This window comes from Polyergus mexicanus, unplaced genomic scaffold (genome assembly GCF_030449975.1).
Source record: "Polyergus mexicanus isolate NDT 795.1 unplaced genomic scaffold, iyPolMexi1.0 SCAF_17, whole genome shotgun sequence".
In the NCBI taxonomy this organism is placed as follows: Eukaryota; Metazoa; Arthropoda; class Insecta; order Hymenoptera; family Formicidae; genus Polyergus; species Polyergus mexicanus.
In genome coordinates, this window is record NW_027223337.1 from 2026932 (window position 1) to 2047799 (window position 20868).

A 20868-nucleotide genomic window follows, 5' to 3' on the forward strand; every position below is an offset into this window, starting at 1 on the left:
GTCAGTTACCGTGTGAAAAATTTTAGCACACACGCGCGTGCTATATAAATAGATCTTTTTGTATGTCAAGGATAAAAAAATTAATTATATAAAGTGCGTATACGTTATCGTATCGATATATTGCTATTTTTAATAGAAGAAGGGATAAATTTCCTTCTAAAACTCATATTTTTTTTTACAAAATGTGAGTATATGAATAATTATATATTTTAAAGGGAAGGATTGTGTGTGAATTAGTATCTTCACTTCCATAGCTTGTTGAGAACAGCTGTAGATGATGTTTGAATACCTATTTGTACAAATTTCATCGGCACGTGTGCATTTCTTTGTTTTTGTCATTGTTGAATTTGTGATTTTTGTCAGTTAATTCTTTAATCACTATTGAGATATATATATATATATATATATATATATATATATATATATATATATATATATATATAGTGTGATTTATATATATATATTGTTGATTATAGTCAAATAATTATAGGAAAAGAATTCCGTATGTAACCACCCATACACACACACACACACACACACACACACACGCGATTGTTGAGATTGGCTGATCACGTTGAACATTTCGAAGCCTATATAACAATAAAATTAAATAATTTAGGATCATGAAAACCAAACGAATTAATGATAGTGAATGGAAACCTATAACATTGGAAGGTACTTTATTGTCCAATAGCATAGAAGGATTAATTGGAATAGAGGAATTAGCTGATTATAGGTTAGAGCGGAACAGCAAGAAAGGCAAGATTATAATTACAGAAGTAAAATCTGCCAAAAAGGAAAAAGTAAGTAATTTGTTTCATTCATACTTATTTTCATATCTTGAAATTGTTATTGAAATTATTAATGGATTATTAATTAATGAATTATAGTCAACAGCAAAGCGCAAATATTTAGATGAATGGAAAGAAAGTAATATCAACAATGCTGAGACACCGATAAAAAAATTGAAAGTCAAAAAAGCTAAATCAAAGAAATTGGATGAGAAAACAATAAAATCAACAGAATGCAAAACTATTAATTCAGAAATTGATTCTGATAGTGAAAATGATTTGTCCTGTGATACAAATAATAAAAACTTGGCAAAGATTAATATTGAAGCATGGAGCTCTATTGGTGTTCCTATTACTGTAATAAAAGCTTTAGCTGATCAGAATTTTCATTCTCCTACTGCGATACAAGCTCAGACATTGCCAGCTGCTATATTAGGCCGCAGAGATATATTAGGTGCTGCTGAAACTGGTAGTGGCAAGACATTAGCTTTTGGTATTCCAATAATAAAAGGTATCTTGGATTTGAAGAAGCAGCAGTTAGAAATATCACTTTCTAAAGAAACTATAAAATATGATTCTCAAAATAGTCAATGGAATTGTTCAAAAATAGAAACCAAAGGTAGTACAGCAATATACTTTTTTACTTTTTTTTTTTTTGTAAAATAGAGTTAATGCATTAATAGTTACTATTAATTCTTTAACTTTAAATTTTTTATAGATGATAATTCTGATTCAGAAAATGAAAATATATCAGAATCCAAGAACTGTGTACATGTTATGAAAGATATAAAGCTTGATGATTGTCAAAATATCCCAATCAAACCTTTGTATGCATTAATTTTGACACCAACTCGCGAATTAGCTATCCAAATAAAGAATCATCTTACTCAAGCAGCAAAATATACAGATATTAAGGTGAAGCTAATTCTTTTTTTCAAATTTAGGATAATACAGTATATTATTTTTTAGATAATATAATTATATTATGTATAATTTTAATTATAATGATATATTATTACAGATAGCTGTTATTCTTGGAGGTATGGCAGCAGTAAAACAAGAAAGGATATTAAATAAAGGTCCTGAAATTGTCATCGCTACACCTGGAAGATTATGGGAACTGATTCAAGAAGGCAACTCTCATCTAAATCAAATTGATTCTATTAAGTAATTGCCAATTTTTAAACAGAAGAGAGAAAATAAGATATTATTTTTTCTCTTCTGAAAGAGAAAATAATCTTGTGTTATATTATAGAAAATTTGTTATATAATTTAGATACTTAGCTATTGATGAGACAGATAGAATGATGGAGAAGGGTCATTTTCAAGAATTGCACGATCTCATAGAAAAAATGAATTCAAATCCGATCAAACTGGAGAAACGGCAGGTGTTCGTTTTTTCGGCTACTTTAACTATGGTGCACGATCTTCCGGATTATCTCGAGAGAAAAAAGAAACGATACGCTAGGAGTAAAATATACAAACTCACTCCTGGCCAGAAATTGCAAACGATTATACACTTGTTAAAAATAAAAAATCCTAAAGTCGTCGATATCACAAAAGAATCAGGTATACATGCATCTTAATTATCTATCGTCAAACATGTGGGCTACTTGTGTATTATGTATTAATCGAATCCACATTATCAGGTATGGCTGATAACTTGACCGAATGTCGAATAGCATGCACGATCGATCACAAGGATTATTACCTTTATTACTTTTTAAAGAAACACAGTGGAAGGACATTAATATTTTGTAACAGCATTGGCTGTGTCAAGAGATTATCCACCCTCTTCAACATACTTGAGTGCAAACCTTTACCTCTGCATGCCAATATGCAACAACGACAACGTCTAAAAAATCTTGAAAGGTTGTGTAAATATATATATATATTAAATACATTTTTTATGAAATTTGTACTAATTGGAAGAAGGATTATAGGTTTCAAGTTGATGAAAATGGACTATTAATAGCCACGGATGTAGCCGCGCGAGGTTTAGATATACCTAACATAGAGCATGTAATACATTATCAAGTCCCAAGAACATCCGAGGTGAATATCTAAAATATTAACGCTAATATAACATTATAATACTTTCACACAAAATTGATTTGACAATTATTTTACAGAATTACGTACACAGGAGCGGTAGAACGGCAAGAGCAGAAAAAGAAGGTATCACAGTTCTAATGATGGAACCTTCTGAAAAACAGAACTACAGCAAGTTGTGCAAAACTCTTGGACGTAGTACGTTAACATGAAAATAATTAATATTTATTTATTAATGATTAGAAATATGATAATAACATAAATCTCTGTTTCTAGCGCATGATTTACCTACATTTCCTGTAGTAGATAGGCTATTAATCTCTGTAAAAGAAAGAGTAGATGTTGCTCGCGATATTGATAAACTGGAATTAAAATGTCGGCGGCGGAATACTCAGAAAAATTGGTTACGGAAAGCAATGGAGGATATGGATATGATCTTGGACAATGATGACGACGATAAGTAAGAGAAATAAATTGATTTGCTTATATTTTTTATCTATACAATGTAAATTATATTATTTTTTTACTTTAGTGAATTATCAACGGAATCGGAAGAAGCAGCAGCGTTGAGACGACAATTAAAGGTAAAGAGAAATCACTTGCGATCTCTGTTATCAAAGCCAGTATTCCCGAAAGGATTCTCAGGAAAGTATCTTGATGATAATTTAAACATAGATCCTGCTCAGGATACAGAGAAAGCTATCGAAGTGATGAAAAAGGCAATAGAAAATAATTCTCGTAAAACTAAAGAGAATAATATCGTATCTCAGAAAAGAGAACGATTGCAAAAAAAAGCTGAAAAAATCTATAAAGTTTAAAAAGACATAAAATATACATCTTGTTTACATATACGAATCGTGCTGATATTTTTCTCATTACATTATTTTGCTTGTTTAATGTTTAACATAAAACATGGATTTCACAGAACAATCATGAATTAACAAAAATTAGATAAATTTTATTTTGTTGCAAGTTATACTTACATTCATAATTAATTTGAGCGATTCATCATTCTAAGAAACATAGTTTTAATATGCATATGTTTTCTTCTTAATTGTTAGTACTTTAACGTATGGCAAAGGTATATACAGAAGGTTTCTGCATTTTTCTACAAAAACAGTTGTACATATTTCCTTAATATGCACATGCTTATGTGATATAATACATTCCTCGAAACAGCGAATAGAAAGTCGATCGATGAACACAGCCGGTTTGCCTACACTTTAAAAATTTCACATGTCGCTGCTGCAAATTACAATTAAATTCCCTTTTCGCTCGTTTTCGTATTATTATGAGCATCATCATAGCGATTTGTACGTTAACTCGATAATCTCAGAACACGGTGTTATAGATCACTTCGTCCTCCGTACTGATAATAGAGTCTATCTGTTCACTCATTACCATCGAGTTTGCGTACCTCTCGTTGCCGATTACATTGCGCGTTTCTAAGGATGAATCATGGCCCTGCACGACGATCCTGATTCGCGCCATCACATGGCTTCCTGGACATTTTTGTACCTGATTTACCGTCACGGTGTCGCAGATCTCGGCGTAAATCTCCTCATTTTTGTTGCTGGTCCTGACCAGCTTCGGTGGTGACGGCAATGGTGTCAGGCTGTCCCTCACACGGGAGTAGTTGGGCTGCAGTTCGACGCACGTTGGTACCTCCAACACGCTGGTCGATACGGATCTCTGTACCGGTTGCTTAGTGTTTTGATTCTGACGAGTTTGATGAGAGGTAGTTTCCGGTTCCAGACTGGAGTAACGTTCCTGAGATCTCATGGCTACTTCCGGTCTTACCGCGAACGTGAACGAGGCCGATTTCTTCGCGGGATTGCGGTTTCTGCTGCTTTGAGCGAGTTTCGAGATTCTTTCAAGAATGCCGTTTCCGGTGTTCTGCTTCGTCTGTTGATTCCGTTCCTTCGCCGTGTTCCGCTTCAGGTGTTCCAGTCCATCCTTTAAACTTTGCAGAATCGGGTTAGTCTCCGATTTCGGCTTGATCTTGTTCAGATGCATCTCCTTCAAACTCTCAGTTGTCGGCGGATGCAGTTTCACGGGCGCCACTCGTGGCTCGGTTGCACGATCCCCGACCGCCCGGCTAAAGTAGAAAAACCAGTTCAACCACATAGAATATAAATTCCAATATAATAAGTTGATAGTTGATTTCTGTGATACGTCAAATCTTTAATGAAATTTTTAGAAAAGTTTAAACATGCCGAGAAACCAGAATTAGACAATTTCATTCGAATAATACAGTTAACGAATAAAAAAAGGATATTTAATTTTTACTTGTGTAATTTATACTCTAGGTTCTAGATCTAGGTGATTAATTTGAATAATATGTTGAAATCTTTATTAGGAAACTGAACTTCAATTTTATCGAAGCAAAGTTAATTTTGCTTTAAATTAATTGATTTACCTGCAGGCTGATAGTAATCGTTGAATTTTTGGGGAGGCCAACAATCTCGCCTCCGAAGGGTAACCCAATCTAGCCCTTCGCACCCTCGGCGCACCATTACCGGATACAACTAGTTCGAGCATTTCCGGATTATGCACCGGTCTCTCCGGAACTACGCAGCCCAAAACTATTGGACCTTGTGTCGACGTTTCCAACTGCATTAGACCGCCGTATTCCTTCGGCAATGGCACGGGCAGCGGTCCCGCTATCAATCGTACCTGAAGCAACAAATTTAATTTAATCGATAATCGAAAAGAATGAAAAATATAATAAGATATTTTTTAGCGTTTATTATTAAAAAAGATAGTATAAACTTCATAAAAGCGACTTACTCTGAGAGGCAACTGCCTCTTGGCGAGATGCTGAACCTTGTAAAGTACCGCGTCACTTCCGATATCGACGCTTCCGTTTTGACAAATCGCATAAAACTCGCCTCTGGTCGACAGCGAGGCAAATACTTCTCGTCCATGAAGATCGATGCATTGGGCGTATTGGTCCTTTTCGGGATATCTGCCGGAAATCCCAAAGGAAACCGAGCTGCATCTCCTCGTATCCTGAAAGACCGCTACGAGCCGCAATATCTCGCCGGCTTTGATCGTCGTCTTCGTGTAATGGGCACGCAGATTTCCGTTCTCTGAAAGATATAAAACGCAAAATTGATCACGGATTGCAGCCGCGATATTATTTGCAATGTTGCAAAGGTACGAAGGGCGTCGTGATCATGCAACTCGTTCCTTCGATTATATTGCACGTGGTCCCGTTAAGAACGCGTTGAATCTCAAAAGAAACCCAGCGTATAATCGATCCTGGCAGCAGTCGTGTCCTAAAGGCATCTTTAACGGTACCGAACGATACTAAAAGGCGGCAGAAGTCCTTTCCAGTCATATCCGATGGTGTCTCGCGCGATATATTGTACACGTATCTAATATTAGGATCGGAGACTGATCCCAACTGCTGCCGTTACTCGTGTTTTTATCGATTATCCCGTTTTAACGAAGCTTCAGTTTTATCACATCGTTTATATCTTATTAATGCGTGTCATTGGCCTGTTATTAGCTAATTTAAGCTAATTTATGATACGTGAACGTGTCTGGCTTCTGATGAATCTAACAGAAAAATGCTCGAAACTTCCTCTTTCAATTTTTACTCTTTTAACAAGGTTGTAAAGTAAATATAAGAGACATTTTTACGCGTATAAATATGTAAATGAAATTTTTATCGAAATGAATTAGATTAAAATTAAATATTTTATTGGATCTTTCTACTCCTTGAATATGCTTTTGACATATTTACTTATGCGCGCTTTTAATTTATACATTTTTTAATTTCTAGACTGTCAACAGATATAAATTAGGAAACGCGTGGTAATTGACAATATTTTTATGTAAAAAGAAATATCCTCGAAAAAGATATATTTTCGAATATGCATTTCTGTTTTCACACGGACTAAATGAAGATGAAAAGAGAAAAAGATCACTTTCTATGTTGCACTGATATGCATTTGGGTCAAGAACGTTGTCGCAGTACTTTCCAGTTTCTTCTGCTCAAACTTACCCATTTTTGAATGTGTCAGCGTGTAAGCTCTTAAGGGTGTCGCAAGCAGAAACACCGGTACCCCTGTCTTCACCAAAGAATCCACTCTTCGGTAGACGCGTGCACTACCCGTGTTATTGCCAGATATCACAGAAAACCATCCTGAAAGAATAAAACGTTAAATATCAATGTAAGAAACTGTTCAATAAAGATAAATGGCGTATCTGTCCGATTCTAATATAAACATAATACGGATAAATAAATTGAATAAATGTTATAAAGCTTTGCTCCCCTCGTCTTTTGATCCTGACAAATTATTATTCGTTTAATAAGTGCAAGTAATAAATTCTGCAAAAACAGAATTTTTAAATAGGTTTTTCTGTATCGTGTCTTGTGAGACTTACTCTATAATCATCCAAGATTCTATACGTATATTAACATATATGTATTAGGTGTACAACTTTGCTTCCGCCGTTTTCCTATAGATGGCTTTAGCGGTAAGTAGTGGTCGAAATAAATAGATCATAGATGTCATGCAATAAACTTGGGCATCTGTCAACATAACCCCATAGAAACATTAGTCGATTTGTGTCCGCATCATAAAGTTATTCTCGATTGAAAATGTCAGTTTACGAGCCAAATTCTCGTCATTTGCGGGAGGTTTTAATTTTCTGCTTCAATGTGAAGAAATCTGCGGCTGAGGCTCATCGAATGCTCTCAAATACTTATGGTGAAGCCGCTATTAGCGAAAGAACGTGTCGTGAGTGGTTTCAACGCTTCAAGAACGGTGATTTTCACGTCGAAGACCGGCATAGCGGTGGAAGAGAGAAGGTTTTCGAAGATGCAGAATTGGAGGCATTACTTAATGAAGACTCGAGTCAAAGTCAAAAAGAATTGGCACGATCATTGGGAGTGGACAATACTTTGAATCATAAATGTATAACCAGTTTTTTACAATAAAGCCTCGAATTTCGAGAAAAAAACGGCGGAAGCAAAGTTGTACACCTAATGCCTTTTTTTTTTAAAATAATGAATTTGTTTTAAATTTAAAAAAATTTTTTTAAATAATAACAGCAATATATAATTTAATTTAGACATAGAGAAAAAAATTTATAGTTTGCATTTTCTCTAACGAGGAAGAGAGAGAGAGAGAAAGAGCCAAGGCTAAATTTTTGTTGATCATAGCAAGAATGATTGGGACCAGTCGGCATCTGTCGAAACAGCAGTACGTCCGGGGCGGGCTAAAAAACATATCTATGTGGAAGGAAGGAACTATGTGCTTCTCTCTGAGGTTTCAGCCAGTTCGTAAAAAAAAAACCCGTCAAATTGCGAACAGGCAATTTTAGCTGCGCGGTGGACACACAGTGGCGGAGACACAGTAGCCGAATGGTCGGTCGAACTGATCGAAGGTCAATGGGTTCTTTTGCTCATCGCTAATTGATTTAAGAATGCCGTCCCGATATACGAGCGCATGTCTCGAATCCCGCCCTTAAGGATCGCGCGGATCGCTCGCTCTGGAATGCCATAGAAAGATCCCGGCCTGTCGAAAATCCTGAATCCTTCCAACGAAAGCGAAATTAACACTGAACTTTTTCTCTTGAGTAATTAATTTAAATTTTTAACTTTCAAATTAATTTAATTTAATGCAAATATTGTAAATGATGATTAGAAACTAACTGTATAAAAAGGGATGACTTGCACTAAAATACAGGGTTTTTTTTTTTACTGGAATAATGTATTATTTTTATCAATTTTCTATTAAAACTTGGTATTTTATATTTTACCCGTTCTTCTAGAAATCAACTGGAAAAGTATTCAGGGTTCGACATGAGCGTCGAGCAATCGCGAGCCGTATAAAGAAGAAAGAGGGAATGTGTTGAGGCGAGAGGGGAAGGGCAGTTTCCCTTGGGAAAGTTTTTTCGTTTGCAGGTTGCGCGCATTAATTCTCTGTTCGAGGTTAACTGATGGAATAATCTAGCGGCCGGCGGGGCTCCCGGTTTTTGTTTGTTCTAGATCAACGACCTGGAAACCCGCGCCGCGCGCAATTAGACGGATGATATTGGTTCTCTCGGTACGGTCTTGAGAATGCCTCGAAGGGAGTTATTTAGGTAAGGGGAATTTTCTCGGTCCGTCCCTCTGTAGATACATAACAGAAGGACGCGGCGTCTAGCGTCTAGCTTGGAACATGAGCGTGTACCCCGGAAAAGAAATGTTGCGAAGGCGTACGCTCGCAATTACACAAGCGTATGGCCTTCCCTCACTTTCTATTTCCACGCGCGCATCCGACACAGGTAAGAAACGCGGGACCCCGCAAGAGAGCGAGCGCGTTCAAGTCATAATTATAGGGATTGTATCTGTTGTGAAAAATCTATGGAAAAGTTCAAGCATTCAAACGCATGCCAACGACTTCCTGACGTGTCTTATTGTCTTGCGTAATTGCGAGATTACGCGCTTACTCGATTCCCGTAATAAAGCCGGTCAAGTTTTGTCCGGGCAATCTATTTTTTTGGACACTAGCAGGCAGCGTATCTTAATTTTTTTTCCGATAAAAGAAAGATAATTTAAATATTATACATAAACAATACATAAATATATGCAATTAAAGATTAAATAAAGCTTAATTAAAATGAATATTCATTGGTATTAAATGATACACAATATTATGTTATTGCGTGGAATTTTACAAGACTATATATTCTAAAGAAATGTCTAGCCATAACTTTTAATAGAGTTCATTAACTCTTTCCTAACTCCATACATCGTAGAACATGTACGCGTTGTTGAATAAACACGAGACGTATGGAAGCGGTATACCTATATAGCGGGTAGTTTTTCCATGCGTGAATCAATAAATTAAATCCGTTTTATTCTCATCATTTTTAACGCATCATCGCCGTATACATTATATTTATGATTCAGAATCTCTGTGCTGGTATATGTAACGTCATAAATGTTGATCCGTTAGCAAACGGAACACGTTGTGAATTTATTTAAGGCGCGTTCTAAAAATGCTCGAACACGCAGAATAGATTAAATTATATATAAGAATGCCTTATTTCTCGAAATTTTAAATATGTATCAATGATCAACACATCTCTGGCATCTCCATACTCACGTTGTTCGTTTTCCAAATAGCTAAATATATAGATATTTTTATATAACATCGATTAACGATTTAAATTTTTGGAAAAATGTAATTCTCAAACTTGATTAACTAATTACCATTGGAAGAAAAATTAAAATTAAAAATAATTTTTTGTTATCAAAAAATATATACATTGAATTATCGTTATTGTAGCAATATAAAACTTTTGCTTTTAAACTTTGTATCATGCCGATCTTGATAACAATCGAAGGACTTAAAGCGAGGATTGCAACAACCCAAGAAACCGGACGTTGGCTTGCGCTCCAGGTGCGCTCATAAAAGTTACGTTATACATTACAACATGCTTCAAGAATTTATCCTAATTCGTGTCCACCCATTTGGCATAAAATTTCCTTTCAACAAAACACATGATAGACTTAGTCATCGGTGCACGTGGTTTAATAGGCATGTACAAATATTTAATTTTTGTTTAAAAATCTGAATCTATAACAAGCATAGCATATGAGGTGTTGTCGTTCTATTAATTTCGATGAATTTCCGATAAAATAAAAAGAATATAATTATTTATTTATGTTAATTTATCGAGAGAAATCATCATATATATAATTAATTGTCAACAAATTCCAAGGGTAATTATTTACTATAACGGACCCAGCTCCAATGACGTTGACCTTGACATATGTTGTCAAGGACATAATCCTGATTAACTTTTCCTTAACTTAATCGGCGGTCATTGTTTATTAAAAAGTTATTAATAAATCAAATTTGAGAAACAAAACGTAATTTTTACATGAGTTTGTAATTTCCACGCAAGAAGCGAGATCCATTCGCATCAAAACGTTGTATAATTCAAATCAAATTTTCAGAAATAGGTTTAGGTTAGGTTATATCTTCCGGAAGTGGAGCCCCACTGCGTTCACGCATATACTTTCCCATTCACATAACAATTGTGAGGTGAATCTCGCTTCACGTTGTAAAATATATGCGTGGACACAGTGGGTTCCGTCCTCCCCGCTTCCCCTTACGAGGGGACTTCACTTCCGGAAGATATAACCTAACCCAAACCTATTTCTGATTTAAAACTAAAATTTGGTGTGGGTTACGTTGTATAACTCAAACTACATTTTCAGAAATAGGTTTGGGTTAGGTTATATCTTCCGGAAGTGAAGCCCCCCCGTAGGAGGGGGAGGAGGGCGGAACCCACTGTGTCCATGTATACACTTTCCCATCCACACAACAATTCTGGGCTGAACGACGCTTCGCATTGTGGGCGATGCGTGGTGCCGGGCGTAGAGTCGCAGACTGTTAATCGAAAGATTCCAGGTTCGATTCCGCTCGGGTCCCATCCTCCCATATGACCCAAAAAGAGGTTTTCACACATTATCCTATATAATGTCTATATTGGTTTATCATATATTATCCTATCCAATACCTATATTAGTTTATCATATATTAACTTATCTAATACCTATACCTAGTTAATGGTGTATAGATTCCTAATCCAAACCTATTTCTGATATAAAATTAAAATTTGATTCAAGTTACGTTATATAACTCAAATCAAATTTTCGTTTCGAATCTAACTTCAACTTTAAATATCTCAAAAATTATAAAAGATCGCCGATTAAAATATAAGGAAAAGTTACTCAGGATTATGTCCTTGACAACATATGTCAAGGTTAACATAATTGGAGCTGGGTCCGTTATAGTAAATAATTATCAATAACAGATTATACATGAGATTCGCGATAGCGATATCGATGGGATCGAGAATATTCCAACGGGAGAGATCACCAGTGTCGGCGTGACGTTTCAGGTAAACATTGTGGTATCCGAGTGCGCGATATATGTGTTTAGGAGGAGCATTAAGTAAGGAAGAGACTGCAGCCTACACATACACACACATCTTGTGGCTGGAATCTTTATTGTGCATAATTCACGTTACGCCGCGCGAGACCAATCATTCGGGATATAATATTACCTGGACGTGACTCGAACCGTGACAATAGTATACGGTTCTTGGGCTCTCTCTAATATCGATAATACCTGCTATAGTATAACAGAATTCTTGCTATACTATATTGATAATGATACATTTTTATAAGTTTAATTGCTAAAAATCGAATAGTTAAATATTTTTACATTCCAGTTTTTTAAAATTACGATAATATTTGAACAACTTGTGTAACATCTTATCGCAGAGCCGCAATAGCTTTGCAATATCAAAAGGGGAAGCAGAAGAGAAATCGAATAAAAATGCAAGAAGAATTTATCGTCGTAATAAATCGACGCAGTCAAGGCAAAAGTAGTACCATCCGTATTAGTAGTATTAGTCGGTATATTAGTAATAATATCGCGGGGGGCAATTAGAACGGGGAACACGACGATAGAGCGCGATGAAGCAGAAGTCGATCGTAATTTATTAGTTTGTAGATCGCTATTTATATTTTATCTATAGATTTTATCATTGTGTAGAGAAATTAGAGCTGGCTTTACGCGAGGGAGGAGGAAGAAGTAAGATAGAGACGGATAAATTGATCCTTTCTGGCTTTTCTCTCCCTTTTCTTTGTCGTGGAAGTCGGTTTCTCGCGTAGCCAGCGTCGGTCGCGATACCCCAGAGAGTTATACCTTGGCATGTAATGACCGTTATTTAAAACCAGGGAGACCGATCATTGCCGAGGGCGCGTCTGGCCGTCTCAGCGCAATATTCTTGCTTTGTGTAAGACCCCTGTCCAAGAGCTCTATGCGAACAAATAACTATATATATATAGTTATTTGTATATATGTATACACACATACATATTACACACACATACATACATCACGTTATAGGAAGAGAACCGGGATATCTCCGCTGGATCGGGCAGTTGGTAGTAAAACCATACGACTACGTCGGATAAGCCGATCTATACGATCTCTCGGCTCGCAATCACGATCGCAATACTGCACGCAATTCATTCTCCATTTCTCTGCCGTTTCTATGTCTAAAGAGAAAGAAAGAAGTTTTCAACACATGGGTGCCACGACACGCACGATCGTCGATAGCTTTCAAGTTCTGTGGTCTGTGTAAATTGATTAAGAGATGATTATTTATTAACTTTAATTTATATATATTTTTTATTAAAAGTAAAATGCACGGTACTTTTATGCTTGCAATGAGAAATAAGTAGTAGATTTTGCTTTATGCATATATAATATTTATAATAAGAAGATATATATTAATTTTTAAAATGAAAAAATATATCCAGCAAGCTTTTCTTGCTGAAAGGACGATGTTTCGCTAAATATCGTTTTGCACACTATGCATCATACTATTAGTCTCATGTCGCGTTTAACTTCTTACGACGGTCCTATCTTCCGCGCAAGAGATCGTTTACCTTCCTTTTTTTCGCGGCGGGCGGCGGGCAACCGTGCATCGTAAACGTTCGCGATTCGTTCCAGGTGAACGACCGACTGTTAAAAGGTAGATTTCTTGTATGTTGTGTGAAATAAAAACGGGTACGCGATTATCTCATAAGCCGTTCTGTAGAACTTTAGGAGCTACTGACGCTATCATCCCCTGCGTCGAATTGTGTTTTAACGGTGCCAGCGTGAAGAAAAAAAGAAAAAAGGTAGAGGAAGACGAGGGTCGCGTATGAGACAAGAAGGACATCGACCTCGACGCGTCACCGACGAGGACCGTTCTTTCTTTTTTTTTCTCGAGATTTCATACGCTTAATAAATTATTGTAAATTGAAGACTGGCCGCGGAGAATTGTCGACTCTCGTCCGAGGTTTGCACGAATGGCAGTTAAGCCATGGCCGGTGATTTGTATGTACGATATCGGCCCTATCAGTCCACGGAATCGGATGCGCGCGCCTCTGAAATCTTCCCTTAGTAATTTTATCTCGGTTGAAGGTTCAAGTTGCACGTCTCCGACGAGATTCCCTTTCACTAGCGATGATTCGCGAATAGCCACCGCCCTAAGCTTTCATGGCATCTTTCTCTTTGTCATGCGAAATTGAAACCGAAGAATTCATGGCGTCTAACGTATCGCGGCATTGCTGGTTGCAATATTACGTAGCGATACGATTAGTATAGTGGTAGAAAATTCTATCGCTACTTTTAATCCGTAGTTATTTATGCATAATACGTTGCGAAATTATATCAATTTCAATGCACCAGAATCAATACATCGGATTTCATAGTCTGGAACAAGCATGACTGTAACCGTAAAATTCATTCGACATTCGACGATGGAATTAAAAAGTCGTAAGAATATTACACAGAATGTTACCACCACTTTATACACTTTAAAACACATTACACGCGACTCCGTAACGCGTTTCTTATCCTCTCTTGAATGTCTTCATTTCGTCCCTCACAGCGCGATTCCTTGAATCGTAAGCGTTAGCGCAGAGAAAATACTCGGTGCGCTTTTTATTCGTCGGGATAAGCTGATTACGATGATGTATAACGGGCACGTAATGTACGATGCACATGCCTCTAATATATCTAGCTGCAACTTATGGTTCTCTAGCCGACGAAAGCCAGACTCGCAAAAATTGCGAATGACGTGATGCAGGCGCAAATGTAAAATCGCGATGGTTGTTTAATCTGTTTCATACTAATTATCCGTCATGTTGAATCATAAAATATTTAAGATTGCCGTTAGCAAGATTAAAAATTTTTCCACATAAATGACATTTTGATACAATACCCATTATCTAACGATAAATAAGAAAAATTCAATCTATTAGGAAATTATTTTATCATACTTTATAATATATTATACAGCGATATAGAAAATCTTATGTTTACCATAATATTTAAAAAAAGTGTATAATGAAAATCTTACCACAATTTCATCGACGTTATATGTAGATTGCTTTCTCGACTCTCATAACAAACAGAAATCAACACCCGGAACGGACTTGCATTTAACGGCAGCCGGCGATCGCGCATTTCACGCACGTGCGTCGTGCTGAACAAATGGGATTAAGCCAGATGACGAAAGCGTCCGACTCGGAATCTTGTCATACCGACCGTTTGAAATTCCACGATAACGCACAAGGAAAAGTGGTCGGAGGAAAAGTAATAGAAAAACAAACAGAGAAAGGGAAAAGAAAATACTTTTGTCCAGTAAAATAATGAAATTTATCACAGTGCGTTGGTTGGAATTTAGATGACGTGTGCTCGTAGCTTTGAATACTGAGAATTTCTAGTTTCCCAGCGAGTCTATGTGCTGGAAAGAATCCCCTGTTCTCCATAAAATGACGAACTAAACGAAGTCACTGTATTTCAAGGAAAAATAATTTTACAGTTTTCGTTGGGGATCGGATAATGGGAAAAGGAGGCAATTTTAGCCAGGGAAACCGTTTCTTGTTTTATCCACCAAGAAAAGAAAAACATATAAGGACCATAACACCGCGTGACTTCTCACTCGCTTCGCATTTCAGCCTCGGCCGATAGTTTTGAGGGACTCGTCGCGCGAGCGAATAATCAGCTATTTGATCTGCATGTTCTCCTGTTACTTTTTGTACCGACCAGTCAACAGTAAACGTCCGACGACGCTTCTTTATCACCGCACCGGTGAAGCGGTCTCGCGAGATCCGCGAGTAAGCGTTTAAAACGCGGAACTAATTCGCGCGAGACGTCTAGCCGCGCGACGATAGAAACGTGTTTTTTATTCTTCCCCGCGTGCGATTTCACCGTGTGAATTACGTCGTGGCACACGTGGCGAATTTGTGGGCGTGGAGTAATATTTCCCGGCTCAATTTACTGTTAGTATCTTGAGACTTATACGCAATGTAACCAACTTCGCGTCTGCCTCAAGTGTCAATTTATCCGCGAGCGGTACGAAGCTCATATCCACGCGAGCCATTCGATGCTTTGGAATTTCTTCTTCTTCGTCGTCAGGTAACGAGCAACCTCTGTTCGGCACATCCATCTCTCTAAAAACAATCTTCGCTCGAAAACTTCGTCAAGCAAATGTACGAGAAAGCCGGATAGCTTTTTTCCCAGATTCCATTCATCATCTTTGACTAGTCATGACTTGACGTTATTTCGCGCAAAGAAAGCCAAACTCAAAAGCCGGATGCTGTCAAACTAGCAGAGTGAAAGGAGAAGAGCCAGCAATGAATTATCGAAATCACTCCGAGCCATTTTAAAATCAGCATGGGCTCTAATAGAGACTAGAAATTGTCTTGAACTCTGTCCTGTATCATGAGTCACCGATGCGCGAAATAATTTACTGATCAGCGGCGTTTCTCTCGCATGAATCAACCGAATCGCTATCGAGCGAAACAAAAAAAATTGCGTGAAAAAACTCGACAACTTCGACGTTAATACGAACCAGTTTCCCCGCGATTCGTCAGACATTCGTAATAGGTTTAGCTGTAATTGCCTTTGGTTGTTCATTAATGAGATAATAAGAGGAAAGTGCGGTAAAATTCTATTTCTCAATCACTCGCAGCCCCGGCTACTTAACATATCTGACTCATGACTAACAACATTTTTATTAAAATACAAAGTGCATTTATTAGACGCAATAGTGGCCGTAGTTAAGCGCGATAATGTCGTGCGCGACATTAATTCCACACTTTGCACTTAAAGACAAAAATAAAAAGAAATAAGAGGATGAAAAAGATGAAGTAGAGGGAAAAAAGCGTATAAAGAGATAAAAATGTCGATATACTGAATGGCATCGTGCACTCGCGTGAAAAAACCGGACGTTGTTAGTTGATGGGTTTCTCTTCAAGTCGTCCAGCCACTACCGAGCTTAAACATTGCCTCTATTTTATTTCTCGTCCATTCGATCTAGGTCCGCGTTACTGCGCTTTATTGCCTCATAATTTTCATTTCTGATGCCAGAAAACTAATATAAGTCGCGTACGCAGGAGTGGAGGCCGCCCTTCTTGCGAGTTTCGCGACTTACTTCGCTACACAAAGTGCTTTATGATTGAGATGAAAAAAATGAGTGGGAACATTAATAGTATGATGGATAGGTATCTCTCTTTCTCTCTCGTTCTTTCTCTCGCGCACGCGAAGTCGGAGCATTATCATTTTTCTTGTAGCCTCTTTTGCGTTCACGCGAGCAGCAACGCAAATGCGTGCACGAGCTTGATAAAGTCTATAACCTGTTCCAATGATTCCAGCCGGATGATCTCCACAACCGTTACCGTTCACTCTGCGTGTAGCATAATTTACATGCTACACGCTGTCATTTCTTACGGCCATTAAAAGAGAAGCTACATCGATATCACAACCCAAATAAAATGAAAGATATCTCTCTCCACAAAGCGAACGTCCAAAAGAAGATTTAATTTTAATATTCTCGATTTTGATATTTTTCAAATAGTTCTCAGTCTACTTTATTTTCCAGATCTTTAATTATCCGCGCGAAAAATTATCCTCCGCGAAAAATAATAACGTCAAAGATCTAACTGATTGTAACGTCATCGATGCAACGATGGTTCCAAGGAACCGATTTAAATCCCGATTGAGAAAAACTCACCTGGATAACCTTCCGGAATGACGATCTCCGGTCCCACCTTGACGTCATGTCGGTACCGGTGCATCAATAAGCTCGCTGTGACTCTCAGCGATCGTTGCTGCTGCTTGTACAGGAGCACAGGTCTGCCGCCGGTGCCCTCGAGTCTGACGACTCGCGGTAATGAAAATCGGTCCAGAAACTCCCGTAGTGGCATGTATCCTCCGCCGGAGCCAGAACCACCCTTAGCAGTCGCCTCCCTCGAACTTGGCAGGGACTTGGGCAGTGAAGGCATCTCCTCACTGGACATTGTCGAGAATTCACTATTCGACGACATGATCTCACATATTTCGTATAGCGTCACTTTTTACAAACGACTCTCGGAAACATCGAGACAAATGTCCGGAAACGATGAGATATGCGAAGATAACGAATGCGATAAGGCTGTTTCGAATAAGATAATCTTCTTCAGGGTGTCGTAAAGATGGAGAGCGTAACGTCATTTAATCCTCGTGGTGGCGAAGCGAGCGCGACGCTTACTTTCGAGAGCATTGTAACTCCTTTCTCGATACTCGCTCATTACCGTTTAATAACGGACGCTCGGACGCACTTTCTTCTTTAATTATGTCACTCCGCTGCAACACGGCAGCTGTCACTTTCCGTCTCGCGGCACGATAATAGTGACATCAATCCTCTCAGTATTAATTATTTTTGACATTTTGCAAGCTCTACGCAAGAAATTTTTTTTCGTAAATTGCAACGCGAGAGAGGAATGAAATAATACGCATGATGGGCTAAATTAAATAATCGCCACGTTTACGTATTTTTTAAATAAAAATTGATTTTCGTTGTCAAATAACGTATTGATTCGCAGTGAATGTTTTAGCCAAGACTCGATAAAAAATACATTTAGGAAACTTTGCTTCACTAGACACTAAACTGTTACCCGAGGCAACAGCGCGTAGTGAAATCGAGGATCACGAAACACTGTCCAACGAAACTTAGTCGATTCTTCTTTAGCGGCACTGGTCAAGGCGATCGATCCGCTCATAGGTTTGACACTTTGCGTCACACTTTTCACACGTGCAACAAATCATCTGTTATCAGTCGATGGGAACAGTAGCGCGCGAGTTTCCATTTAAACCTATCACGATTTATCGATGGTATTTTCATGATTATAAATATCGAGCGTGGACAGACAACGTATCTTTCTTTAGCGGCAAAACTATTACGATTGCGGCAGTATCCGCGATGATCATCGCCGTGCAAAGAACGTCCATACACTGTATCTTCTTACGGGAAAACTATCAGGATCAATCGATAATATCCGCGAGAGATGGTTTACATCGATGAGCGAGAAACGAACGATGAATATCCGCCTCTCTGTACGAGGTATCTTCCGGACGTCCTGTTTCCGATGATGAACGACGATGAGGCTCCTCTTCCGGACTGTTTCGGTTTTGTTAGCGTTGCCGAGGCACCCGAGAATAGATGGATTCGATGGACGCGCAATCGAATAATGGATCCCGCTTGACTAACCGAGCCGCTGACTCCTCTTTCTCTCTCTCTCTCTCTCTCTTTCTTTTCTTCTTTTTCTCTCTATCTCTCCTTACGCGAAGGCAGTTATCTCCCGCAGTTCGATCCCCGTAGCGTTTATGATTTATCGGTGCAGTCGGCTTTCTTTCGCCGTTTCTTACGCGGACCTCGCGAGATATATCTCGTGGCGCGGACACTTTTATTGCTTTATACCGTGCACGCAAGCCGCGGGGTGCCTTCGGACGCCTCGATAACTGGGTCTGAGCTGCATCCTGGTAGCCTCCGAACAGGACCTATCGTATACCGCAAGGGAAGACGAGGTAAAGAAGGAGGTAGAGAGGTCCCGCGGGGATATCCCTCAGACATCTTGTCGGCTGAGGTCGCGCTGCATCGCGGTGGTCTGAAACAGATAAGCAGGAAATACGGTCAAAGTATGCTTCCAGCCACCAAGTTTGATTGCAGCAATGCATCGCTTTATAAGTCGGAGCCAATGTGCTCCTTTAACAAACGCACTCACGTTTATCCCGCGTTAATCTCACGCAGACTCGATACAACCGCGACTAAAGTGGCACTTGTCATTTTTCACGATGCACAAGTAACGAAAGTCATTATAGGTAATTGTATTTCTTTCATTTATGCGAGCAAATAAATTCAAATTCTCTACGATTATATAAAATAGCCAAATTAAAAAAAAAAAAAAAAAAAATGTCAGACAAAAGTCCCTATATTTATTTAAAGATTTCCAAGAATTGCTTCAAAAGGAAGAATGAACGTGTTTTAATAACAAATCGAAAAATAAATATATTTTATTAAAAATATTTCAATTTTCTTACCGTACACATTGGCGCCGATTTCCGAAAGACTGGAATCGAATGGTCCAATTTTTCTACGACTTCTGACCTTCCGCGGAAGGACGCACGTCCCGCACCTCTTGGAGAGGATCCGGTCGGATCGGCGGACGCGAAGTCACTGACGCCCGGCTCGGGCTGAGTCGAGTGTAAGAGGTCCTCCAACACCGAGAGCTCTGAACGCGCATACGCTCGTCGCCGTATAATCGTTTTGCTAGTATGTGCTCCGTGTGTACCACCACCTCTATACCGCGTCAGTGTCGGTAATACCCGCGGCCTGAACCTCGCCCGTGGAGTCCACCGGTTAACAGAATACGCGCGCCGACTTATACGTGGACGTGGGTTTATTCGATATAAGATCCTATTGTTGCCCGCGAGAGCTGTTACCCCACAGGAGTCGCGCGCACCGCCCTCGATACAAACTTCCTTCCTAGAAGTACGTAATAATCGCCCGTAATAGCAACCGAGTCAGTCTTGGTATATGCACAGCAACGAAGAGGCACGAGCAGCTGACAATTGCGGCGTGCTGAGATTAAATGGTAGCTGATCAGATCGTGATTGGGATCAGAAGCTACTTCGGGGCCAAGTAGATCAATCCCGGGAGGAAGGAAAGATTGAATCAAACTTTCAAAAATTAAACTTTATTTTATATTGTTTTTTTTTTAATTTATATACATTAACATAACTTTTTCTCTAATAGTAAGAAATATGTGAATTAAACCTAATCGGAATTTCTTCAGTGTTTCTTAAAAAAATTGATTTTATTTCCGATATTAAACATTTCATCTTCATCTATAGTGAATAATCCTTCGAAAATTGTATTCTGAGCAAGAAAAATACAATAAATAATATATATTTTCATAAAAGTGACTAAGATATTATATGCAATTTCCTTATACGGCTATACTCAAATAAAACGAGCCCAAGTTCTATATTTGGTAACCCTCGGATGAGATTCAGCGACGACGATCGCGTATGATAGCCTTCTTTTTGCACGCTCGTAATGGTAGCGAATACTTATATATTGTTTTGCGTTTGAACGCGGGTAAAGATTGTAAAAATTACGAGCGAAC

The 20868-nt window shown here is 38.3% G+C and overlaps 2 protein-coding genes across 2 annotated transcripts; one reads left to right on the forward strand and one right to left on the reverse strand.

The window, feature by feature from the left end:
• Positions 1 to 165: 165 nt before the first annotated feature.
• On the forward strand, positions 166 to 3855 carry LOC138940518 (ATP-dependent RNA helicase DDX24). The gene is made up of 11 exons (XM_070309504.1): positions 166 to 184; positions 620 to 803; positions 891 to 1410; positions 1510 to 1706; positions 1813 to 1958; positions 2068 to 2360; positions 2441 to 2663; positions 2735 to 2846; positions 2924 to 3041; positions 3120 to 3303; positions 3376 to 3855. Coding segments are annotated over exons 1-11 (2265 nt in total). The 5' UTR covers positions 166 to 182; the 3' UTR covers positions 3662 to 3855.
• On the reverse strand, positions 3337 to 19956 carry LOC138940519 (uncharacterized). Its single transcript, XM_070309505.1, has 6 exons — positions 19781 to 19956; positions 17436 to 19347; positions 6856 to 6996; positions 5634 to 5935; positions 5263 to 5519; positions 3337 to 4941 (listed from the first exon to the last, which is right to left on the reverse strand). The coding sequence occupies exons 2-6, from the start codon at positions 17746 to 17748 to the stop codon at positions 4176 to 4178; spliced, it is 1779 nt and encodes a 592-aa protein (XP_070165606.1). The 5' UTR covers positions 17749 to 19347; positions 19781 to 19956; the 3' UTR covers positions 3337 to 4175.
• Positions 19957 to 20868: the final 912 nt, after the last annotated feature.